The sequence below is a fragment of the Mytilus californianus genome, unplaced genomic scaffold (assembly GCF_021869535.1).
Source record: "Mytilus californianus isolate M0D057914Y unplaced genomic scaffold, xbMytCali1.0.p SCAF_13, whole genome shotgun sequence".
Classification (NCBI taxonomy): domain Eukaryota; kingdom Metazoa; phylum Mollusca; class Bivalvia; order Mytilida; family Mytilidae; genus Mytilus; species Mytilus californianus.
In genome coordinates this window covers 6,014,962-6,042,814 of record NW_026262615.1, presented here as the reverse complement: position 1 = coordinate 6,042,814, position 27,853 = coordinate 6,014,962, and the positions used below count along the sequence as shown (strand labels likewise).

The window sequence follows — 27,853 nt, the reverse complement described above, 5'->3', positions numbered from 1 at the left end:
TAAAAGATATTTAAACTACATGGAACTCTTCTTAGTCTTAGTCTCTACCGAACTACTGTATCTGCATGTGTATCACAAGTCCATTGTAGTCTGTCAATATTGAGGTTACAGTTCTGCCAACTTTTAATAATGCAAATGCGTGAGATTTGGCCAAAATCGTAAAGATCAAAGAGAAAAAACAATAGATCAAAGGAAAATGCCGCCCAAATAAGCGTGAAAATGCGTGAGTCTCACGCTAAATGCATGATTCTTGGCAGCCCTGAGGTTATGAATTGACTCCAATTTTGATTGACTATAGCTAGGATCTATAGTCATTTTTCCTACCTAAGTCCCTGCACTCTGGCTTTCTCCACTGATGAAAACTTACAGCAACAAAATAGCAAAATAGTGCTTAAAGAGGTGTAAAACACAAATCAATCAATCAAATTGATTACAGTTGAATATGAAAATACCTGTAGGTGATAATTGGATCTGACATAGTCTAAATAATTATGACATTTTGAGAGGCTATTTTAATTTTTTGCTGCGAGGCCCTTCTACACATGTACGACATCATAATGTTAACGCTATTTTTTCGGATGGACTTAAAAAAGAGAAAATGGTGTTCTCAATTTTACAATGAAATCATCACTTCTAGAAATATTGGAATATTTAAAAATTCTTACCTCTTGTGTGCTTGTTGGTGCAAAATATTTCCAGAAATATCCAAAAGTAATGATAAAACAAGTTAGGATTCCATTTGAGAGGACAATGGCCTACTTCTTTTTTCAAATGGTTACCCAGATTTTCCAAGTTCCTTCACTTAGGGAGAGTATAAATTAAATTTACAAACCGAACTCCGTAAAAAATTTTGGACCAAAATTTCATTCAAACCTTTGGATTTATATTATACGGGAATTGAGGTTCGTCAAATTTAATGGAGTTCAGCTTGTAGATTTATTTTTAGGATACTAAAAGTTAATGGACAAAATGATGGAGAGAATCTTTGAAAAGAAAAATGTTCAACAAAATGTCATCTGCAAAATTTAATAAGTCAACATGGACGAATTGTCAATTGACTCCTTATGAGTTATAGGAGTTATTGCCCTTGAAAGACTAATTCTACTAATTTTTTGCAGAAACTATAATATATACTAAGAAAGTAACAATATCTAACAAATATGTTTAGCAAAATAAGATTTATAAGTAAGTAAACATGCTACCCCTGAGAGGAGTTATTGCCCTTGAAAGATGATTTTTGTTTCCCATCTATGAAGTTTGCACAAGTAAACTCTAATAGATAGAGACAAACACTAAAAAAGTAAAAAATCTTCTGTGCAATGTAAGATAGATCTACAAATCAGTCATCACGACTGAAATTGTCAACTGACTCCTCATAGAAGTTTTTTCGCCTGAATGATGATTTGTATCCATTTTTGTCAGAAACTATAGGAGTTAGAGAAAAACTTTAAAAAATTAAAAAAAATTAAGATAAATAAGATCTACAAGTAAGTCAACATGGCCAAATTTTCACGCTAGAGGGTTTATTGCTATAAATGATCTAAACTTTCATAATTATAAACTGTAATCGGTAAAAATGTTTATCAATACAAAACCAACTAAAATGCCACTAAATAAGATCTACCAATAAGCAAACAATTACAATGAAAGAAAAATATATATATATCGAAATGGCATATTTTCACCAGGTGATCTATTATATGAAAGTCTGGATAGGGTTTACAGAATAGAATAAAATGGGCAAAAAAAATTAAAGAATTGAGAGAAAAAAAAGGGCAGAAAAATAAGAATAGAGAATAATGGGGTGCTAAAATAGAAAGAATAGAGAATAATGGGGTGCTTAAATAAAAAGAATAGAGAATAATGGGCAAACACTATAAAGAATAGAGAAAAATGACCTAAAAATATGGAGAATACAGAAAAGTAGACCCATCCAGACCCAATTATATGTATGCTTTCACTTCTCATATATTCAGCTTGAAGACTTTGAAGTCTCAGTTATGTCTCTTTTCTTAAACAATTAGAACAATTTAAATTGACGTAATGATGACAATTTTTTTTTAAGTGCACAAAAAGGTCATAACACAGAGGCACCAAGTATTTGGCAATCAGTCAATTAGTAATTATATCTATTTAAGTGTCATATTGAAAGGTCAAAGGTTAAAGAGAAGTTCATTCATAAAATCTGTCAAATTTTGCATTATAGACATGATAGTTGATTAAAGCCTGCTTTTGGATGAACGACTTGTCAATTTTTTGGCCTCTTTAGAAAAGTTCTTATGATTTTGAAATTTGATATTTTAGTGGGTGTAATAGCATTTAAAATTGTTTAAATATGTTCCTCTCTTTGTTGCAACAATTCCGACAGATACATTTGAATTAGACTTATTGAAAATTAACCAGATTTTATTTGCTTTGTAATTTAATATGATAGCACAGTTATATTGTACAAATATAGTTTAAAAGAATATCACATGACCTTTCTGTGGATTTATAAATTTAAAATCCTTTTTTATATACTAAAATTGCAGGTAAGAAAATTATAATAAAGAAAAGATGATACCATTAGATGATCTAGTAATTTAATTACATCAATAACCATGATAACATTGACTTCAATTGATGAGCTGCATTTTATAAATTTGTAAATTTATTCAAATTAAAATTGTTGGGTTTTGCAACTTCTGAAATAAAGTTGACCGTTGATGGTTTTCATAATTTTTTTCGGTTACTAACTTACTAATGGCTCTCTCCATATTTATCAATCTTGGTTCCTTCTGACAAATATGTCATGTATGTGTTTTACTTTGTTTTCCAATTATTATTTTAACTTCCATTTGTTTTTGAGTCAAGGAACCAATTTGAAAACTTTTAGCGAGTTTCATCTTTGAAACAATTTTCAATGCCATTATCATAAAGTAAAACAATTATTTTATTGTTATTTGTCACGTAGTATTTTTTGTGCTGTATTTCCCAGCTTAGAATCTTAATAACATGAAGGATAGGCATCTGCATCTAATTTGATATACATACATATATATTACGAATTACAAATGTGTCCAGTTTTGTGATTGGATAACAACACAGAGATGTCATTATATATTCAGGAAACTGCCAGGGTATATACAACGTTTTTTACCCCAATTGGAACCTCACTACTTCATCATCATGGACGTACAATGTAACTACATGTATGTGACGTTATCTTAAGCTACATTTATCCCCGGCTTAGTATATTTCTAGGATTTTGATTGGTTAACGCACGTCGTTACAAAACCCATAGCCCCTGGGTGTTGCTAACCCATATCCCCGGACGTTGCTACCCATTACATCGGGGAATTTCACGCGCGTTTTCCTTAGTTCCATGGTTGTTCCTTATGAAATATCGAATTCTGTAGATTTTCCATGATGTCTGTATAATTAAATACTTAATCCACTAACGATTTTATCTTATTATATCGATTATTTGCACTCATTTTAGTAAATGCATCACTATGCAGCCACATTGTCAATGAATGGAAGTACTGACCTAGCTATGCAAATGACCCACGTTGACGTCACACCGTTTATGATGTAACTCTCACAACATTGCGCGCCAAATTCGACCCATTTCAGTTTCTCTGTCTCTAGTTTAAAAACGTCTTATATTTGTCTACATGTAGGGTTCTACCAAAGGTAGTACCCTACACCCCGTTAAAAAAATGGCAAATTCCGAAATTTCAATAAAAGATATTTAAAAAATGAAAAAAACGTTGCTTTCACGTTAAACTTTGTGGTCGAATTTCTCTAAAAATCGCCAGATTTAGACTAAGACCGGGGATAAATTCGTTATCTACGTTCATATCCGTAGATATGGATATGAACGTAGATAACTTATAGTATACAGAGCACTTAAAGAACGTAAGAGGATCACAGAGGGAAAATAATGACATGTATCTGTCAATAATACGTTTTTAATTTAAAATCACACGATTTACACATCAAATACTTAATTAATGTCCTAAATTGTTATTACAAATTATTGCATACACGATAGAATTTTTTTCACAGCAAAATAAAAAATCCTTTGTGTATGCGGAAAATATATGTACTGCATGGTGAATGTTTGACAACTATGTGGTACTGGAAAAAAACATTAAGGCAGGGGTAATCCGTAATATATATGTGTAATTCAGGTTTCAGACAGGGTATATAATGTGACATTCCCTGTCTGAGACCTGAATAACATATAACATGTATGAACAAGGAGATGTTTTATGATTGCTACAAGAGACCAAAGGATGAGAATTTAAACAACTAAACGCTATACAGCCTTCAACAATGAGCAACACAATAGAACCCATTCCATATAGTAAGCTATAAAAGTCCCTGGCATGTCAAAATGTAAAACAATTCATAGAGAAAACCAACACCTAGATTTGTGCTAAAAACGTGGTAATGTTTACCTGTAAAATTTAGATCTTGCAGTATCTTATAGTAATAACAAATTTCTATTACAGGTACCGTAGAGAATCTCTGGAGGATGGGAGAATGGTGCCTGCTTTCATCCCAACGTGTGTTTACTTGTAACAATCATACAGAGAAACAGCTGGGTCCAATACTGTTCATCTTGCATTGACTCGTCACAGTGTTCAGATGAAGAACTACAATAATAATTTTGCAATATTATATGGAACAGATCAAACACATGTTCCATGATCATTTGTATGAACACATTATCCAATCGGAATCAATGATAGTCTTGTTAGTATGGAAACGAAGCACAAAGATTAATATTCTTGGATACTCAAATTATCTCTAGATACACTCTATGAAATGCCAGTTTTTAAAGATTTTATGGTGTTGATGACAATTTTTTAGTAAAAGTAATTCTTCTAAACATGTTAAAGCTTTAATGTATTGTTTCATATTGTTGTGTCTTTGAATTTTCACTTCAATGCTTTCCAAAATGGTGTTCCGAGAGGCAGCATTATTATTACTTTTAATAGTAGATATTTCATCTGGTCAGACTTGTTACAAAAATACAACATCCTATACTTGCGAGTCGCTTGGAAATACAACTTCATGTCTTGGTGCTACCTTAACCTTCACTCAAACATCGCTGGAATTTGCAGATTCTTCAACATTAAGTTCAGTAAATGAGAAATTAAAACTGTGGGAAGGTTTAAAATATGTTCCTGAATGCTGGTCATTGGTGCAACCCTTTCTTTGTTCAGTGTATTTACCTAAATGTGAAGTCGGGAAGGTAGAGTTGCCCAGTAAAGAATTATGTAAGAAGATAAAATCACCATGTAAAATTGTTGAAATTTACCATGGAGCCTGGCCTGATTTCTTAGACTGTGATGAAAGTCATTTTGTGACAGGTTGTCCGGTAAGTTTATATGTTGTATGTCATGTACATTGTATGTATAGAAATCTTTTACATTTAAGCAATAACTTCTTGCATGGCAAGGCTTTTTGTAGTTGTTTTTTTTTTTAGATTTTAGCATTGTTTGTCCATATTTTTGCACAAATTTTACTGTGTGGTGAGCTTAGAAAAGCATGGGATTCTGTTTCCAAAAAATATTAGAAAATAAATCAAAGAATTGTGTGATGAATTATAATACATGTTGTAATACATGTAGTAAAATGTTATTGCACAAAAATCACCTAAATTAATGAGGTACTAAATCATACCATTTCTAAATTTATGATGTTTTATGTTTAAACATGGAAGTATTATATTGACAGGAACTCCAACAAGCGGACTTCAAACGTTTATAGTGCGATGCCGCAAAATCGTTAAGTATTTGTTAATTTACTCGACATGTCATATGGATGCATGGGTTCCGATCAAATTTTTGGAACCTCGTGATTGATCGTAATTACAGAACATACCGAAATAACAGGATGTGTACTTAATTGTCAAGGAAACGACATTAACCGGCCATGTCAGTTTTTCCGGTTTTGCTGCGTAAAAACAAATACAAAGAAACGAAATCCCCGTGACTGTTTTCACAACAACAACAAAAAAACAACAAAAAAACCAAATTTCTTTAAATGCCGATCCAGAATTAATAAATGCCATTCGTAAAAAAAATCTGTCAGACGTCAGAGTAATCTCGGACTAGGTTGAATGTTTAAGGTTTGTTTACAACTTTGGACTTTTTATAAAAGGTGTAACAATTTATCTGTCTCGTAACCTGATATTGCTATGTAGATGTCATCACGTGCGTGTAATTATAAAGCTCTTTTAGTCTTTAAAACATATTTGTTTAATACGTACGTTAATAACATTTTTCAAATTGAGACGATAGAGAAAACAATAAATTTTTTTGTAACATTCGATAAAAATTAACAACCTTAAAACTTAAATTTAAGCTATCCGGCAGCATCCGGCACACTACACGTGCATCACATTGTTTTCCGCAAACACCCGACTTTAAGTACATGTAATTTTTGATATCGGATATTTCCCGATTTCCAAGTTTCAATGATTAAAACATATTAAACAAAACTAAAAATAAGCTTGCCCTCTTTCAGAATGCAGTTAATTTTCTTATGTCATTCTGTTAAATATGGACCGATTTTTTCGATCTTTCCAGCTTTTGTCTTTATTTATTGAACGGAAACAGGTGTCGTTATTACTTTGGCGATTCGCAAATAATCACGGGAGTTTCCGTGTTTATTTACATTGGTAGGTAGATAAGACACTCGATACCAAATCACGTGATAAGACCAGCTTCAGTTAACAGAACAGGCGAAGGCGGCATCGCAGATACCCCACAAAGGAGTTATCACGTACTTGACAAACTGAGTCGGAACCTTTTATTTTCTTCAAGAAATCAGTGGGATGGGAATGTGCTAATTTTTCGTTGGAGTTCCTGTCAATATAATACTTCCATGGTTTAAACAAGTGACTACACCATTCATGCCATTATCTGCTGTCATTGTTTACTGAATAAAAATGTATATAAAAATGGAAAATATATCAAAATAATTCATTATGATTTGCATATCTGCAAATACTTAAATGTGATTGGTTTGTTAAAATTTTTATGCCCCCGCCGTAGCAGAGGGGGCATTAAGTTTTACCCTTGTACGTATGTATGTATGTACATCCCAAAATTGGTTTCCATTCTCTAACTTGAATTTGCCTCAACCAAATGTTATGAAACTTATACACAATGCTAATTATCACAAAACACAGATCAAGTTCGAATTTTGGTGACGTCACTTTGACCGTTCTAGAGTTATGCCCCTTTATAAATGGAAAAATTGCAACATTTTTAGGTTCCATTCTCTAACTTAAGTTTGCCTCAACCAAATGTTATGAAACTTATACACAATGCTTATTACCACCAAATACAGATCAAGTTTGAATTTTGGTAGGATCACTCTAACCATTCTAGAGTAATGCCCCTTTATAAATGGAAAAATTAAAAAAATTTTAGTTTCCGTTCTCTAACTTAAGTTTGCCTCAACCAAATGTTATGAAACTTATACACAATGCTTATTAATACCAAATACAGATCAAGTTTGAATTTTGGTAGGGTCACTCTAACCGTTCTAGAGTTATGCTCCTTTATAAATGGAAAAATTTTTAAAAATTTAGTTTCCGTTCTCTAACTTAAGTTTGCCTCAACCAAATGTTATGAAACTTATACACAATGCTTATTACCACAAAACACAGATCAATTTAGAATTTTGGTGGCGTCACTTTAACCGTTCTAGAGTTATGCCCCTTTATAAATGGAAAAATTGCAAAATTTTTAGTTTCTTCTAAATATCAAGTAATTTTAAAAATTGGAGTTATCTTCCTTTGTCCATGATTATAGTTGAATCAACTACAATCAATGCTTTATACAATGCAATGTTTAATTTTGACTTCCACTGATAAAACACAGATCAAGTTGAATTTGGGTAGTGTCACTTTAACCATTATTGATAACCTTTATAAATCGAAAGATTGCAAAATTTTTAGTTTCCATTCTGTAATTTAAGTTTGCCCCAACCAAACATTATGAAACCTATACACAATATTCATTACCACAAAACTAAGATCAAGTAAAAATTTTTTGTTTCCGTTTTCTAACTTTAGTTTGCCTCAACCAAATGTTATGAAACTTATACACAATGTTTATTACTACATAATACAGATTAAGTACGAAATTTGGTGGCGACACTTTTACCATTCTTGAGTTATGTCCCTTTATAAACATAAAAATTGCTGAATTTTTCGTTTTTGTTCTTTAACTTAAGTTTGTCTGAACCAAATGTTATAAAACTTATACACAACCGTTCTAGAGTTATGCGTGTTTACAAATAGAAAAATTGCTGAATTTTTAGTTTCTGTTCTCTACTTAAGTTAGCCTCAACCAAATGTTATGAGACTTACACACAATGCTTATTACCACAAAACTCAGATCAAGTTCAAATTTGGGTAGCGTCACTTTTACTGTTCTTCAGTTATTTCCCTTTATAACTATATGATATGCAAGCCGGGGCATCATCTGTGTCCACATGTGGACACTATCCACATTTATTTTTTTTTTTTTTACATTTCCATAGACCATGTTGCAGAAACTACTTTCGTAACCTATACAAACGCTACATGCTGCGATGATGCATGTCAATATCACAGATATTCATGCCTGCATATGCATGGGAAAAAAAATCAAATATGATTATAATACATTTTTTGTTGTGGAAAAATGAAATATTAATATTCAGAATTATTTAAAAATTTGAAATTGATTGTGAAACACTAAAATTAAAACCTGTGTATCATTTTCTTATTATAAAATGTAATCAGTCACACATTCAGTAGCTAAGAACTTTTCAAAACACACCTGTCAAACCTATCCTATCTTACTGAACATTTATTTCATAAACCATGTGGTTATAATTTTGCCATCAGCTGAATTTTTACATTGTATTACATTCATTGTACACTTGTATATTGAAGAATTCAAAGTATAGGAAAGAACAAAATCACACATGGTTTTAATAAATTCTGAGTAACTTTTGATGTAACATGTTTAATTTATACTTAGTGTTTTGATTATAAGCATAGTTTAAAGGTTGAGAAAATTCTTAACACAAAGAAAAAATGGAAAAGTCCTTGTAAAGTATCATTATGTTTTCAAGTGCATTTTAAAATGTCTTTTTCCAAAGATTTAAATGCCAGTTACAATGTTTGGGAAGATGACTCATATTTTTACAATGGTGTGTTTGGTTCAGCGCTTCATATACACATTATAGTAACATGGCTATTTTTAAATACAATAATGCCAGTATTTTGTGATCTTAAAAGACATTTAAATAAAAAATTTATAATAGGTAAAATATTATATTTGAAATTTACCTGTAAATATAGATTCAGATTGAAAAGATATTAATGAAAATTGAATTTTTATCACACTCACAACAGAAACCAAAATTTGCATAAATAAAGTTCTCTTTTTGTGAAGGTCTATTATTTAGCAGTATCAACTACATGTAGTAAATCTTTGAAAGTCTCTTATAAATTTTATTTTTACAACTTTTTAGATTAAAATTTAGAGCTTGATACATCTATTTATATTTTATGAACCATTGCTTTTACTTGAGGACTGCATGAGGGTCTGGATGGGGTATACTAAATAGAGAATAATGAACACAAAGTGCAGAGTAAAGGGCATAAAGAATAGAGAAAAATAGGCCAAAAAAATAAATGACACAGAAAAATAGGCCAAAAAAAATAATAATAGAGAAAAATAGGCAAAAAAAATAAAGAATAGAGAAAAATAGGCAAAAATGATAAAGAATAGAGAATAACGGGGTGCTAAATTATATAGAATAGAGAATATTTTGCAAAATTAATCAAGAAAAAGAGAAAATTGGTCTAGAAAATTAAAGATAGAAAATGTAGGAACCCCTGCCCCAATCCACACCCTCAGGTATATTGACCTTTAGATGTCTATATATATATAGCTAGATGTTAATAATACATAAAAAGGATAATGGTCTAAGGAATTACCAAAAATTTATAATAGACTTCACCAACATTCAACACCCAACTCCTTCCAAATAAAAAGATAAACAACGCATTGTCAAGATAGACTGACTTGGTACAATATAAAAATGAGAAGATGTGGTACGATTGCCAATGAGACAACTCGCCACCAGAGACCAAATGATGTAATAATAATAATAATAATAAATTCTTTATTTAAAGAGGGTAAACTCAGTTAGTTACAATAAACTAATCTTCCCTGAGGCCCTCACATACAAATTACAATACAATCAAAAAACAGATATTTACACATAGTTAATTTACAGTCAATTAGTTCAATGTAATATTACTAACATGATAAGATATAAGGCTGTTCATGCTGTTCAAGATGTACATGTAGTCAAAAAATCAAATACAAATATAAATAAAAGAATATACAAATACATTGTAGAAAACATAATCTTATCAGGACTGTGTTAAGTACTTCTTGATACTTTGTTTAAAAGTATAAGTGTTTTGAGCTTTACACATTTTGTTTGGTAGTCCATTCCATAACACTGATCCAGAATAAACAAAAGATTTCTTAAATAGCTCAGCTTTTGGCTTAGGAACTATCAGATTACCTTGAGTGACGCCTCTCAGGGAGTAAGGATTATTATCTGATTTCAGTTTAAACTTTTGAACTAGGTACATTGGTGCTTCCATACGCATACATTTATATAGAAGTAAATATTTGTGGTATTTTATTCTATTGTCAACTGTCATCCACCCAAGTTCTTTAAATAAGGGGGCTGAGGGGGATAAAGGAACTGCATCTAGAATTAATCTTGCTGCCCTTTTTTGGAGTTTTAAAATTCTTGCTATCCCTTCATTTTTACATTCACCCCAAATAATACAGCAGTAGTCAATCAGGGGCAGAATATACCCATTGTAATATGTTTTCCTTGCATTTATGTCTAAAAATTTCTTTATTTTAGAAAGGAGGTATATTCTGGATGATATATTAGCACAAACTTGGTCAATTTGATTTCTCCAGTTAAGTGTGCTGTCAATTTTAACACCTAATAATTTTTCACATGAAGAATTTTGTAATACTTTTGAATCTATTATTAAGTTTGGTTGATAAGTCTGAATTGATAGTTTCTGCTTTGTTCCAGTAACCAAACATTTTGTTTTATTTGCATTAATGAACATGTTATTCATTTTGCACCACTATTCAACCCTGTATAAATCTTCTTGAACATCATCATGTATATTTTCTATGTTTTTCCCTGATTAATGAAGAGTGGTGTCATCAGCATATAGGTCTGTTTCACAATTTTCAATGCATAAGGGAAGGTAGTTTATAAATAGCACAAACAATAGAGGACCAATGTAGAAGTAATACAAGCACACATTGATTGGGGTAAAATCATCAAGATTTTATTTTTATTTGTCATCATTTATTAAGTCTAACTATTTTATTCCATTTCAGTCACAAGCATATGATTCATTAGAGTTCAACACAGATGGATCCTGTATATCTCCTTTGGTCAGAACCGAGGACTCTGAGAGCTGGTATGACTATGCAGAGGGATGTGGCGTCCAGTGTCAGAATCCACTATACACAGACAAGGAACATGATCAAGTCCATGCTATCATTGCTGTGTTTGGTTCTATATGTTTAGTGTGTACACTGTTTACTGTGGTAGGTTAAATTAAAGAAAAATTATTTTGGCAAAGAAAGACACATTATTTACAAATTGTCAGGTTGACACAATTGAACCAGTGATTTTAAAGAGTTATCTCCCTTACATCATGGTTGACACAAATGAACCAGTGATTTTAAATAGTTATCTCCCTTACTCTACATCTTTTTCAGTATGTTTTCTTCTGTAGCGTACATTTATGGTGATAAAGTTAAAAATTCGTAAGGGTTCCGCGGAACCCAGTGTCTCGCCTACTTTTTGCTGTTAATCACAGGCTCAACAAAAATGAGGAAAAAAATTAATAAAAATATTCCTCTCTATACTATCTTTTGATTGTAAGTAGCTTCTGTCCAAGTTTGGTAAAAATCCAGGATAGTTTATGAATCTAATAAATGTTTTAAAAACTTAAACTGCAGACTGTATGTAATGTTAATTGGAAGAAAAACTAAGTCCATTTATAAGTAAAATATGGAAAAAATGGAACAAAATTTCCTTCTAGATACTAGCTTTTAATCATAAACAAGCTTCTGTCCAAGTTTGGTACAAATCCAGGATAGTTTAAGAAAGTTGTTAAAATTTTAAAAACTTTAACCACAGAGTGAATGTAATGTTAACTGGCAGAAAAACTAAGTCCATTTATAAGTAAAATACGGAAAAAATGGATTTTTTTTTACAAAATTTACTTCTGGATACTATCTTACGATCATAAACAAGCTTCTTTCCAAGTTTGGTAGAAATCCAGGATAGTTTAAGAAAGTTATGAAAATTTCAAGAACTTTAACCACAGAGTGAATGTAATGTTTCCTGGCAGAAAAACTAAGTCCATTTATAAGTAAAATACGGAAAAAATGGATTTTTTTTTTAACAAAGTTTACTTTTGAATATTATCTTATGATCATAAACAAGCTTCTGTCCAAGTTTGGTAGAAATCCAGGATAGTTTAAGAAAGTTATTAAAATTTCAAAAACTTTAACCACAGAGTGAATGTAATGTTTCCTGGCAGAAAAACTAAGTCCATTTATAAGTAAAATACTGAAAAAATGGAATTTTTTTTTTACAAAATTTACTTTTGAATATTATCTTATGATCATAAACAAGCTTCTCGAGATTAAACTTCATCAGGACGCTCAAAGTGAAAAATCTGAAAGCCAAAAATGTATAAGTATTGGCAAACATGAGGAACTCAACGACCAAGAGAGATTTAAAAAGAAAAGACAAATAAGGTTAACTTTGAGGGAATTGGAACGTTAATTTTTTAATAATATTTAAGGTGGTACCCAACACCTTGACTAATATTAATTTGGCTCGTTTAATTTTCATAAAATTTTGACCAAATGTTTACTTTGAACCTTTGACAAAAATATAAAAATTTCAAAAAATTTGAACCAACCACTTTATCAGAAAAATTTCATTGGTTATATAGCAGTTTGACAAACACCAATTTTGATCATTGAGAAGCTTAATATTTCCTTAACAATACAACGTAATTAAAACGTTTAGCTGATTTTTACAGAGTTATCTCCCTGTAGTGTTAGGTACCACCTTAAATTCATCAATGGATAAGATAATGTCCGTACCGAAGCAATGACTACTAAGCTTGGGATACCCTTAAGGACTAATAAACCACAGTAACGTCCGTACCGAAGCAATGGCTACTAAGCTTGGGATACCCTTAAGGACTAATAAACTACAGTAACGTCTGTACCGAAGCAATGACTACTAAGCTTGGGATACCCTTAAGGACTAATAAACTACAGTAACGTCCGTACCTAAGCAATGGCTACTAAGCTTGGGATACCCTTAAGGACTAATAAACTACAGTAACGTCCGTACCGAAGCAATGACTACTAAGCTTGGGATATCCTAAAGGACTAATAAACTACAGTAACGTCTGTACCGAAGCAATGACTACTGAGCTTGGGATAACCTTAAGGACTAATAAACTACAGTAACGTCCGTACCGAAGCAATGGCTACTGAGCTTGGGATACCCTTAAGGACTAATAAACTACAGTAATGTCCGTACCGAAGCAATGACTACTGAGCTTGGGAGATCCTTAAGGACTAATAAACTACAGTAACGTCCGTACCGAAGCAATGACTACTAAGCTTGGGATATCCTTAAGGACTAATAAACTACAGTAACGTCTGTACCGAAGCAATGACTACTAAGCTTGGGATACCCTTAAGGACTAATAAACTACAGTAACGTCCGTACCGAATCAATGACTACTAAGCTTGGGATACCCTTAAGGACTAATAAACTACAGTAACGTCCGTACCGAAGCAATGACTACTAAGCTTGGGATACCCTTAAGGACTAATAAACTACAGTAACGTCCGTACCGAAGTAATGGCTACTAAGCTTGGGATACCCTTAAGGACTAATAAACTACAGTAACGTCCGTACCGAAGCAATGACTACTAAGCTTGGGATATCCTTAAGGACTAATAAACTACAGTAACGTCCGTACCGAAGCAATGACCCTTAAGGACTAATAAACTACAGTAACGTCCGTACCGAAGCAATGACTACTAAGCTTGGGATACCCTTAAGGACTAATAAACTACAGTAACACTTTATTTATTTGTTGCATATTCTGGATGTACCTTCATTTGTTGCTTTTGAATCACTTCTGGATGTAACTACATCAGAAACGTTCAAACACAGTAATTAAGTCTTTGATTCTTTTTTATAACTAAGTGATATTATATCTATAAGTCATAGCGAGAGATATGTCAGAGTGAATCACTCACAATCACTAGCAGTCAAAGAGAAAAATCCCTACTAAGAGTGTTTAACTGAATCACATTATTTAAACACAAGTGAGCCAACGCCTGGTAGTAGATTCCATAAAGTGGATACCTCGGGTATGCAGGGTCGTTACGAATCACATTATGTATACTGTTTTTAAAAGTAGGTTGTGTATGAGTTCATAGTTGTAGTGATTTATTGTAAAGTTGTCCCAAATACAATGAAGAAAAAATACATTGTATTTACTATACTGTAAATTCAAAAATTTGTGCATGCATTCATTATCGTGATTTTTGAAGAACATGAAGAATGAACAACAATGTGAGGTTTATTATTGCAATTTCAGGAAATGTTGCATACAAAAAATGGTATCAAAATTTGAATTAAAGTTCTTATTTTTGCAATTCCTGTTCCGTCGCAATATTTACAATAATTAAAACATTGCAAAATTTCTGAATTTACAGTAACATATATAAGATGCTTTAGAATCATATATTTTTATATCTTTGCCATGCACACAGGATAATTGAAGCAGGTATGTACTTCACATATCCCATCTTGTTTCTATCACCTTGTAAACTTGAAGGTTTTCAGACCCTTTTACAGCTACTGTACATTTTAATAGTTATTCAAGTTAAAAATGCATGAACAGAATATTTCTGAAGTTTTAGAATATAATAACTATATTGTATTTTAAAATAGTTTTAAAGATGACTGCAATAACACTGTTCCTTTTCTTTGGGTATTTTGAATATAAAAAAAAACCTGTTTAATTTAAACTCCTGTACTGAGACAAACATTTAATATTCTTTAGCAATTTTTATACGACCGCAAAAAAAATTTTGCGGTCGTATATTTGTATGACGTTGGCATCGTCGTCATCGTCGTCGTCCGAAGACACATTGGTTTTCGCACTCTAACTTTAGTTTAAGTGAATGGATCTCTATGAAATTTACCATAAGGTTCAATACCACAAAAGGAAGGTTGGGATTGATTTTGGGGGTCATGGTACCAACAGTTAAGGAATTAGGGGCCAAAAATAAGCATTTTTGTAACTTCCAGACATAACTTGTGTGTTAGTGTATGGATCTCTCTGACATTGTACCACAAGGTTCCATATCACAAAGGGAATGCTGGGATTGATTTTGGAGGTAATTGCCTTCAAATTTTAGGAATTAGGGGCAAAAAAGGGGCAAAAAACAAGCATTTTCTAGTTTCATGACAATAACTTGTGTGTAAGTGTATGTATCTCTCTGACATTGTACCACAAGGTTCCATATCACAAAGGGAATTCTGGGATTGATTTTTGGGGTAATTTCCTCCAAATTTTAGGAATAAGGGGCCAAAAAGGGGCAAAAAACAAGCATTTTTCTAATTTCATGACACTAACTTGTGTGTAAGTGTATGGATCTTTATGAAATTGTACTGCAAGGTTCCATATCACAAAGGGAAAGCTGGAATTGAGTTTGGGGGTAATTGCCCAAAACGTTTAGGAATAAGGGGCCAAAAATAAGCATTTTTCTAGTTTCCAGACAATAGCTTGTGTTCAACCCAAGAGAAAATAAATCTGGAATCCCACTGAAATCCCAGCTGGAATTTTGATGGGATTCCAAGTGGGATCCCACCTAATTCCACCGGGATAAAATTTCGGGAATCCCGCCAAAAGTCCGGGAATTCCGATGTAAATCCCGGTTGAAATATACTGGGATCCCACTGGGATATTGTGGGATTTTGATTGGAATATACTGGGATTCTGATTGGGATCCCGCTCTTTTAGCGGGAATCCCGTACATCGGGAATCCCGGACTTTTGGCGGGATTCCCGAAATTTTATCCCAGTGGAAATATACTGGGATCCCAGTATATTTCCACTGGGATTTACATCGGGAATCCCGGACTTTTGGCGGGATTCCCGAAATGCTACGATTTTGCATTTTCTGAGGGAATATACACATTTATTACTCATTATAAGGTAGATGAATATTGCCCTTGTATCAAATCTGTCACGTATATATAAACATTGCGGCATGAATTACATTGTATTGGCCATGTTTAATATCTTATTTCAATGGCTGTCAAGTTCCCATTCAAAAAAAATGTACTTGTATTTAATGTCCTGAGATCCTTAAACTTCCATCAAAATTATAGATACTAGTACTACTAGCAAACTTGTTTGCCATTTTTAATGGCTGCTTATATTGTTAAATTACCCATTAATTAAATATGGTACTCACCCCACCCCTCCTCCCCATGTTCACTAACACCTTCAAGCATTTCATTGTCTTAATTGTATTTAGATACGCAGTTTTCACCATGGCTTAATGATGCTCGCTGTTCAGTTTCAAATATTATAATATTAAAAATGTGTGTCAGATATAAAGGATACATGTGAAGTTCTCCTCTCCTCCTTTCTGTAATTAAATTTGCTGTCTCTGTACTTCCAACTAGTATTGCTGAGTAAAGGTAACTGGAATCTGCATGCAATCCGTTTACTTTCAAAATTGGCAGCTCCATTTAATCATTTAATCCCCTAAAAGTATCAAAAAAATCCACAAAGAATCAATTGTTCTAGACATTTTGAAGCAATAAATTCAATAGAAATATTATTGCATGTTTATACAGTATACATTGGAAGCCAGTTGGAATCAAATTAATTACCCTCCCTCTTTTTTTATCCCCTGAAGATAAATAAAATGCTTCGCTGGGGCGCAGCTTGATACGACCGCAGAGGTCGAACCCTGAACAGTTGGGGCAAGTATGGACACAACATTCAAGCTTGATACAGCTCTGAATTTGGATTGTTATTAAATATTTGACACAGCATAGGTTTCTGACACAGAAAGAATGTGGTCTAAGAACTTGAATTTTTTTAATTTACCTATTATGGTCCAATGTCCAAAATCAAAATACATGGTTAGATTCAGCATATCAAAGAACCCCATATATTCAATTTTTGTTAAAATCAAACAAAGTTTAATTTTGGACCCCAACTTGGACAAACTTGAAAACTGGGCCCATAATCAAAAATCTAAACACATGTTTAGATTCAGCATATCAAAGAACCCCAAGAATTCAATTTTTGCTAAAATCAAACTAAGTTTAATTTTGGACCCTTTGGACCTTAATGTAGACCAATTTAAAAAACGGGACTTAAAATTAAAAATCTAAATACACGGTTAGATTTGGAATATCAAAGAACCCCAATAATTCAATTTTTGATGAAATCAAACAAAGTTTAATTTTGGACCCTTTTGACCTCAATATGAACAAATTTGATAGGGGGGCCCACAAATAAAAATTCTAAATGCATGGTTAGATTCAGCATATCAAAGAACCCCATATATTCAATTTTTGTTGAAATCAAAAAAAGTTTAATTTTGGACCCCAACTTGGACCAACTTGAAAACTGGGCCCATAATCAAAAATCTAAACACATGTTTAGATTCAGCATATCAAAGAACCCCAAGAATTCAATTTTTGTTAAAATCAAACTAAGTTTAATTTTGGACCATTTGGACCTCAATGAAGACCAATTTAAAAAACGGGACCCAAATTAAAAATCTAAAAACACGGTTAGATTTGGCATATCAAAGAACCCCAATAATTCAATTTTCGATGAAATCAAACAAAGTTTAATTTTGGACCCTTTTGACCTCAATATGAACCAATTTGATAGCGGGGCCTACAAATAAAAAATCTAAATACATGGTTAGATTCAGCATATCAAAGAACCTCATATATTCAATTTTTGTTGAAATCAAACAAAGTTTAATTTTGGACCCCAATTTGGACCAACTTGAAAACTGGGCCCATAATCAAAAATCTAAATACATGTTTAGATTCAGCATATCAAAGAACCCCATATATTCAATTTTTGTTGAAATCAAACAAAGTTTAAATACTGGACCCTATCTTGGACCAACTTGAAAACTGGGCCCATAATCAAAAATCTAAACACATGTTTAGATTCAGCAAATCAAAGAACCCCAAGAATTCAATTTTTGTTAAAATCAAACTAAGTTTAATTTTGGACCCTTTGGACCTCAATGTAGACCAATTTAAAAAACAGGACCCAAAATTAAAAACCTAAATACACGGTTAGATTTGGAATATCAAAGAACCCCAATAATTCAATTTTAGATGAAATCAAACAAAGTTTAATTTGGGACCCTTTTGACCTCAATATGAACCAATTAGATAACGGGGTCCACAAATAAAAAATCTAAATACATGGTTAGATTCAGCATATCAAAGAACCCCATATATTCAATTTTTGTTGAAATCAAACAAAGTTTAATTTTGGACCCCAATTTGGACCAACTTGAAAACTGGGCCAAAAATCAAAAATCTAAATACATGTTTAGATTCAGCATATCAAAGAACCTCATATATTCCATTTTTTGCTAAAATCAAACAAAGTTTAATTTTGGACCCTTTGGACATTAATGTAGACCAATTTGAAAACTGGACCCAAAATTAAAAATCTAAATACACAGTTAGATTCGGCATAACAAATAAATAAATGTGATCAAAGATTTTACAAATCTAATGCGCCATACTGTGCAATTAAAGATTACTTCTTGAAATTTTTCAATATTTGAAATTTGAAAAAAAATAATATTTGAAGAATAATTCTTTTTAATTTCTGAAATCTGAAATGAGAAAAAATTGGCCCCCCACAATTTCTTTTTATTCCCCCCCCCCCTTTTTCCCCCCAAAAAATTCTTCTCCTCAAGATATGGTCATAATCTCAATTCAAATTTCCAATGGAGTTGGCAACCATAATTACCCATTTAAATTTACCATAGTGCTAACTTAATCTATTTTATAATAGAATTAATAAAAATATAGTGTCAAATCTTTCATATGGATTTTTTTGTAAAAAAAAAAAGATGAAAACATTTGCAGATATTTTTACTGGTCTTCCTTTATAAATATGCATTTCTTTAAACATAATTTAATAGCAGTGTAAGGGAAGTAACCAAAACGTTGTATTTGGATTACCTCCCTTACACTGTTTTAGATTATCTTTATTGTTCATTAACCATTACTTTATACATAATTTAAAAGCAGTGTAAGGGAGATAATTTCAATGATGTATTTGATTTATCTCCCTTACACTGCTTTAAATTATGTTTTGTACTAAAGTATTTGTCCATTAACCAGGACAACCTTGTTTTTCCCCCTTTTTTGCCCCTAATTCCTAAACGGTTTGAGCCATAACCCCCCAAAGCAAATCCTAACCATCCCTTTGTGGTATGGAAACTAGTAGTATAATTTCAGAGAGATCCATACACCGTTCCACAGTTATTGTCTGGAAACTAGAAAATGCTCATTTTTGGCCCCTTTTTGGCCCCTAATTCCTTAACTGTTGGTACCATAACCCCCAAAATCAATCCCAACCTTCCTTTTGTGGTATTTAACCTTATGGTCAAATTTCAAAAAGATCCATTCACTTAAACTAAAGTTAGAGTGCGAAAACCAATATGTATTCGGACGACGACGCTGGACGACGACGACGACGCCGGACGACGACGACGACGACGACGACGACGACGCCAACGTCATACCAATATACGACCACAAAATTTTTTTGCGGTCGTATAAAAACTAGCGACTTATTATTTTCACCAAATAACCATTCACACAATTCAATTAAATTTTTACATATCTACCAGTTATGCCTGTTATGTGACAACAAGATTATTCAATGTTGTTAAAAATAAATATATTTTTCAGTTTATGCAGGAACATATATATATTAGATATATCTGCATGTTCCCAGGTTTATGCTTTCAGATTTTCTGATGTTGATTTGCTAAAAAAAAAACCATAAAAAAATCATAGTTCCTCAATAAATTATATTTTATAATCTCATTATATACACATGTTAAATTAAATTTTTAATGCACTTATCTGAAAACATCTTCACCATCACATGGAATCTTCTATTTTGCTACAGCGTAATCACATTTTGATGACGTTTTTATTGAGTACTCTAACGTCGAGGTGACAATCTCGCCCCATATTATATCGGCCAGAAGTTGATCCGTCCCCGTAACGGTATTATAAAAATAAATCAAGGGTGTCGTATAAAAGTATTTATTACTGGCCAGTTTTTAAAAATAGGAAAAAAAAACCTTTAATTTAATCGGCACAGGGTGCATGCGGATGAACTAGTGGCCGCATTATCTAGGACGGTATTTTCTAGGGTCGGACTGTTCAGTACAATTACTAAAAACCACGTGGTCATGACTTGTTTACATAAGTTGAGAACCAAGGTTTTACGATGTCGATCGTTGGCCTATCGTTGATCTGATAATTTTTCTATGTTATTTAAATGCCGGACAACAGGTAGAAAATCAGAAACGATCCAGCTTGTCTGGCAAAACAGCCGTTGGCGTTTCTCGGGCGCCCTTTCGTTTTTATCGCGAAAATCTCGGCATTTTTCTGACTTTGAAATACTGTCAAACTAAAATTTGTAATTCTTCCATCAACAGAAGTTCAGCTAGCTGTGTAAACTGTCAAATTAAGTGACCCATTAAGTGCAGGGCTTCACCTGACAGCTTTGGTGTCAAACACATTGTTAATTAACACAAATAACCTTTGCTTTATGTCATAAATAATTTGTGTATTTCAAAAATGTTTCAGTTACTTCCCCTTTTTTATCACCTTTTCACAATATATTCCTTAAATTTATTGGTTTTTTTTCTAAAAAAAAAAAAATAAAACAAATTGAATGCAAATGCATATCAGAATATTACTTTTAATTATTTTTAACCTGAAAACACTTCAAATATAAATATTTTGAAAATTATTTTTTTCATCTTTACTTCCATTAATTGATCTATCAAGTGCATTCAAATAATAATTCAAATTTTCATTGAAAGAGGACAACTTTTATTTTTAGAAGCAATTAGTGGGGGAGAGGCATTTAAAAAAGGGCATCCAAATTTTCAAAGCACCAGTTTTAAGTGGGGTCATTCAAAATATATTGATTTAAAAAGGAAAATTTACAAAATTTAGGTTTTTCACAGAAATCTATAACCAGGATATATTTTACATTTCCAGGATAATTTTTTTTAAATTCCACACAAAATTCTGGTTTATGTTTCCCTGTTTAAAGTAAGATGGGATCCCGGTTTCAGACAGTTATCCCAATGGGATCCCAGTTTCGTATATTTATCTTGCTTCAACTGGGATTGGATCCCAGCTTGAGACAGATATCCCAATGGGATCCCAGTTTCAGACATATATCCCGAATGGGATCCCAGTTTCAGATATTTATCCCGAATGGAATCCCGACTTCTGAGGCCCATCCCGGCTTATCCCGCTAATTTTACCGGGATTTGACTGGGATCCCGATAGATCCCGTTTTCATTTTCTCTTGGGAAGTGTATGGATCTCTCTGAAATTGTACTGCAAGGTACCATACCATAAAGGGAAGGCTGGGATTGATTTTGGGGGTAATTCCCTCAAAATTTTAGGAATTAGGGGCCATAAAGGGGCAAAAAAACAAGCATTTTTCTAGTTTCAGGACAATAACTTGTGTGTAAGTGTATGGATCTTTATGAAATTGTACTGCAAGGTTCCATATCACAAAGGGAAAGCTGGGTTTGAGTTTGGGGGTAATTGCCCTAAACGTGTAGGAATTTGGGGCCAAAAAGGGGCCAAAAACAAGCATTTTCTAGTTTCCAGACAATAACTTGTGTTCAAGTGTATGGATCTCTCTGAAATTGTACTGCAAGGTACCAGGGGTTCAAAAATTTGGGGAGGGGGATTTTTTTTCCTTTTTTTTCTTTAAAATTTTCCATTTTAAATTGGTTATTTCTGATTTATATATAAAAGCAAATAATAATGATATGGTTTGAATAGGTAAATTAATTAAAAAATTTTAAGTTCTTAGACCACATTCATTCTGTGTCAGAAACCTATGCTGTGTCAAATATTTAATTACAATCCAAATTCAGTGCTGTATCAAGCTTGAATGTTGTGTCCATACTTGCCCCAACTGTTCAGGGTTCGACCTCTGCAGTCGTATCAAGCTGCGCCCCAGCGGAGCATTTTATTATTTTTTCCAAACCTCTGTAACAAAATCTTAATCACAAAGGGTTTAGCTTAGACCAGTTGCTTTGTATGTAAATGAAAAGTATTTATAAGTGATTAGACAGTTTTACTGTACATGATCAGTTCATTATATCTCACAATACAATATAGTTTTTATTTCTAACTTTATAAGAATCTAGCTGACTTTAATTCTCACTTTTTTTTTGATGTTTTATGCACAATTCCATGACATTACTTTGTTGTTGACCTTTTGCACATTTATCAAGATACACATTATCTGGTGTATTTTATTTTAGAATAGTGAACTACAGCGGACGGGTCTGGCGGCTGCCAACAGTTTCTGTGAAATATCTTATGAACCTTTCAACCAATGCTTTTCAATGTTTATAGGATGTTAATGATGACAAAATGGAGGTCAAGTTCTATATCGACCAATTTTTCTTTTATTGTTCAGGACTTATGGTCTTTGATTTATTTGAAAAAGGCCCTTTCAGTTTATGTTGCTTCCATGCAAAAACTTGTGAACAATAGAAATCCACTATTGCTTTTCAAATTTAAATATGTTATTATTGTTAACAAAATGGATCTCAAGTTTGATATTGATGATTTTAAACTTTTACTGATCAAGAGTTATGGTCCTGGATAGATTTGAAAATAGGCACAGAACGTAGCAGGTCAAACAAGCATGAAAGTTCCTTCAAAATACAGAAAATCCTGTTACTATATTTACTTTTTTTTGACAGAGAAAGAACAAGGCAAAAATACAACACGAAACATGCAATGAAATAATAATATAATAACGTTTGCTTTATTGTGGCATTGTCTATATATATTTCAGTTAACTTTTTTGATTGATTGGAAAAATTCGAAGAAGTATCCAGCTCTGATCCTATTTTTCATCAACATATGTTTCTTCCTGTCCAGTATTGGTTGGATGGCCCAGTTCTCTGGTGGTGCTAGAACAGATATTGTCTGTAAGAGTGATGGGACCATTCGTGAAGGTGGACCATTGTAAGTAGTGTTTACCAATTTGTTCATTGTTGAAGGCTGTACAGTGACCTATAGTTTTAGACTTCTAATGTCATTTGGTCTCTGGTAGAGAGTTGTCTCATTGGCAATCATACCAGATTTTCTTGTTATACGCCCATCAAAATTTTGATGGGACGTATTATGGTATACAAATGTCGTCTGTCTGTCCGGTGTAAACATGTCGCACCGTAACTTGAGAACGACTTATCCAAATTTCATGAAACTTAACATAGTTGTTTCTTATGATGGTCAAACGATCTGTATACTTTTTGGTGAAAATAAGATTAAAATTTTTTGAGTTACGGTACTTAGTAACTAAAACAGGTGTGTGTTTTTTTTCACATGTCGCGCCGTATCTCAAAAACAATTTATGATTATTGCTTAAAACTTTACACACTTCTTAGTTATGTTAATCTTAAGATCTGTATACTTTTTGGTGATGATTCTAAATTTTATTTTTGAGTTATTGAATATTTTGTAAAAAAAGGGGGAGGGGTTTTTCACATGTCGCGCAGTATCTCAAAAACGATTTATGATTATTGCTTAAAATTTTACACACTTCTTGGTTATATTAATCTAAAGATCTGTATACTTTTTGGTTTTGATTCAAAATTTTATTTTAGAGGTATTGATTTTTTATATTTTTTTAAAAAGGGGGGTTTTCACATGTCGCGCCGTATCTCAAAAACGATTTATGATTATTGCTTAAAATTTTACACACTTCTTAGTTATATTAATCTAAAGATCTGTATACTCTTTGGTTTTGATTCAAAATTTTATTTTAGATATATTGAGTTTTTTAAAAATAGGTGGGGTTTTCGCATGTCGTGCCGTATGTCAGAAACTATTTATGATTATTGCATAAAAATTCACACACAAGACGACGGGCGTATCATGCGCTCATGGCGCAGCTGTTTATTTTTTTATTTACCAATATACTTGGGACACTACACCCGTAACAATAAATATTGAGGATTGAACCGCATGTGAATATAGAAAAATGGGTAAAAATATAGAAAAACTAGCTTAAACATGTTAAAGAATGTAAAATACAGAAATGAAAGCACCTATCAGAATCTCATTTTTATTAAAGATGCACAAAAGTCAGGAACACATTTGCCGATTTCTTGCAGTAAGCAAGGTACAAAATTATCTTTATGATATAAATAAAAATAAATGTTGGGTAAATATATATGTTAATGAGATCAAAGATTAGACACATTAACCTAAATACTTCTAGAGGTCAACATACTTGTGTTATGTCCTTTGTTTTACCTAGTGACCAACTTTTCTCTTCATTTTAGGAAATGAGCCACTGTATTATGCCCCTTTGATTTCCTTTAACCAACCTTTTCTTCATTTTCAGGACAGGAGAAACAGCATCCTGTACATTTGTTTTTATACTTGTCTACTATTTCTTCATGGCTGGTGCTGTTTGGTTTGTCATGTTAGCCTATGCCTGGCATCTGACATTCAAAGCTCTGGGTACTCCACGTGATGATCTCTCCAATAAAACGTCCTACTTCCATCTTGCCAGCTGGAGCATACCGCTAGTCTTAACTATTGTTAGTTTAGCTGTCTCTGAGGTAAGGCCACCAGCTTGAGCATACTGCTAGTCTTAACTATTTTTAGTTTAGCTGTCTAAGAGGTAAGGCCACCAGCTTGAGCATACCGCTAGTCTTAACTATTGTTAGTTTAGCTGTCTCAGAGGTAAGGCCACCAGCTGTAGCATATCACTAGTCTTAACTATTGTTAGTTTAGCTGTCTCAGAGGTAAGGCCACCAGCTGTAGCATACCGCTAGTCTTAACTATTGTCAGTTTAGCTGTCTCTGAGGTAAGGCCACCAGCTGTAGCATACCGCTAGTCTTAACTATTGTCAGTTTAGCTGTCTCTGAGGTAAGGCCAAACCTAATTGATTTTTTTTAAGAAAATTGATTTTACTGCATCCACCAGAAAAATACCAATAATCTGCACGTAGTTTAAAATAACATCACAGATATATTCCAAATACATGAAAAAAAACCAAAGCAAAATAGAACAAAAATAGGTACCGGTATTTACATAGACAATCACTAAACACTAATTTCTGGCTCTGGATTGTAATGAAAAAGAAGAAAAATGGGGTATTTACTCAGGACACTAAAGATTTAAAGGGTCGACTGACATTCTTATATTTAAAAAAAAATGAAGTACCGTAATAAGATGGCATACCTTGTGAAGTGTCAAAAATTTAGTACCATATCAGGAATTCGTCACCAAAGAGTTTGTTTTTATATCTGAGTATGATTTAGTGGGATTGGTAGCCATAAAAATTATGACTTTTACGGATAAGGAGTTCTTGGCAGTTGAGAAACTTTTAATAGCGAAAAACAATCAACAAGATTTACAAAGTCATTAGTCAGTCCAGTATAACATAACACATAATTTGTAGTGTCAAGTTTAATTATTGGTTCATCTTTGGCTGAAGGTCCATGTGTGCTGTAGAAAAGAGTGGACATTTCTCATCATGAATGATTGATTGTTGTTTGCTTAAATATCAGTGGTATCCCTCATCATAAACTTTTTTAAAAAATCTTCCCCATAATATAAGTTTTTGGCTATTTTCTCAAATCTTATAACAGGTAGAGACAACAAATTGTCACCTCAATACGATCAGCTTGTAATGATCTACCTTTCTGTATATATTGCTATTGCTCAACTCCTTATACGAATGGTTGCCCCTGAATGACCATTTTGACAAGTTTTTATGCCCCCGCCGTAGCGGAGGGGGCATTAAGTTTTACCCTTGTCCGTCAGTACGTCTGTCCGTACGTACATCCCAAAATTGGTTTCCGTTCCCTAACTTTAGTTTGCCTCAACCAAATGTTATGAAACTTATACACAATGCTTATTACCACAAAACACAGATCAAGTTTGAATTTTGGAGGTGTCACTTTAACCATTCTAGAGTTATGCCCCTTTATAAATGGAAAAATTGCTTAATTTTTTGTTTCTGTTCTCTTACTTTAGTTTGCCTCATCCAAATGTTATGAAACTTATGCACAATGCTAATTACCACAAAACCCAGATCAAGTTTGAATTTTGGTGGTGTCACTTTTACTGTTTCAGAGTTGTGCCCCTATACAAATGGAAAAATTGCTGGATTTTTCGATTCTGTTCTCAAACTTAAGTTTGCCTAAACTAAATGTTATGAAACGTATACACAATGCTTACTGTAAACAGGGAAATTTTCGCAGCAGTTTTATTTTTGCTATTTTTGCGGTAAGAGTTGAAACACGAAATATAAAACAGCTGCGAATATTTCAAGGAAAGCCGATTAATAAGATAAAGACCATACATGAACGTATATGAATAGGATATTTACAAGATTACTGCAGAACACCGGTTATACACACCACAGATCTATTCCGAATATCATAACTTTAAATTATTTCTAAATGAAAGGCAATGTAAGTAAAGAAATCACAATTTAACTCATGCTAGCCTAATTAACATGGAAGAAATATCAAGCAAGCTGATATTACGGATATTGTTATATAAACAATTATTTCAAATATGTAAAGAGCTGTCAATCAGTTTTACAAGGATTACCTCATTGTATGATATGCTACGCAGACTAATCAGATCAAACAATCGATTAATTAATTAGCAGTAATCCTGACAACATTTAAATCATTCTTGATATGATTCGAATGTGTCATTCTTCTTTGTTTATTTTGTATTTATTTTTAGAAGCAAACATGACTATTAACTTTAAACTACTTTCACATATTAAATGAACCGACAAAAAGGATTTCTATTTGATTTTATCACTTGATTTACGACGCATGTAAAATTGTTTACTTTCCAAATCATTTATTAAGAAATACTTAATTAGGACACTGGGATATCGCGAATTCAAAACTGCACGAATTTAGATTTGGTTGGAGAATCGCGAAAAAAAGACGGCGCGAAAATTTCCCGGTTTACAGTATTACCACAAAACTCAGATCAAGTACAAAATTTGGTAGCATCACTTTTACAGTTCTTGAGTTATGTCCCTTTATAACATTATATGCAAACGGGGGCATCATCTGTGTCCAATGGACACATTCCCCATTTATTGTGTTAATAAAATACAAATATTTTATCAAAAAATAAATGTGTCTAGACTCAGGTTGATATAGAGCTTGACACATTGTATTGACAAGTAATTAATGGAAATTTTAAAGGAATTTGTTCTGGACAACATAAGACAGGTTAATTTTGATTTTTTCGTCGTTTTCACTTTTACTCTTCCAGAGTTATGGTAGTTGCGTGTTTTGTTATGATTATTGGAAAAATTCAATTTTTTTTTATTT

At 32.5% G+C, this 27,853-nt stretch overlaps 1 protein-coding gene and 1 long non-coding RNA gene across 2 annotated transcripts in view; one reads left to right on the top strand and one right to left on the bottom strand.

Annotated features, from left to right (window-relative positions):
• LOC127723058 (smoothened homolog) overlaps positions 1 to 27,853 on the top strand; it is a 50,236-nt gene that overhangs the window by 389 nt on the left and 21,994 nt on the right. Inside the window, exons 2-5 of the mRNA XM_052229496.1 lie at positions 4,500 to 5,371; positions 11,451 to 11,663; positions 23,323 to 23,495; positions 24,880 to 25,099. Coding sequence (XP_052085456.1) covers positions 4,937 to 5,371; positions 11,451 to 11,663; positions 23,323 to 23,495; positions 24,880 to 25,099 — 1,041 coding nt within the window. The 5' untranslated portion in view covers positions 4,500 to 4,936. The remainder of the gene's footprint in view (positions 1 to 4,499; positions 5,372 to 11,450; positions 11,664 to 23,322; positions 23,496 to 24,879; positions 25,100 to 27,853) is intronic.
• Positions 13,156 to 14,133, bottom strand: LOC127723081 (uncharacterized). The gene is made up of 2 exons (XR_007991849.1): positions 13,818 to 14,133; positions 13,156 to 13,433 (listed from the first exon to the last, which is right to left on the bottom strand). It is a non-coding gene; the product is annotated as an uncharacterized LOC127723081 (long non-coding RNA).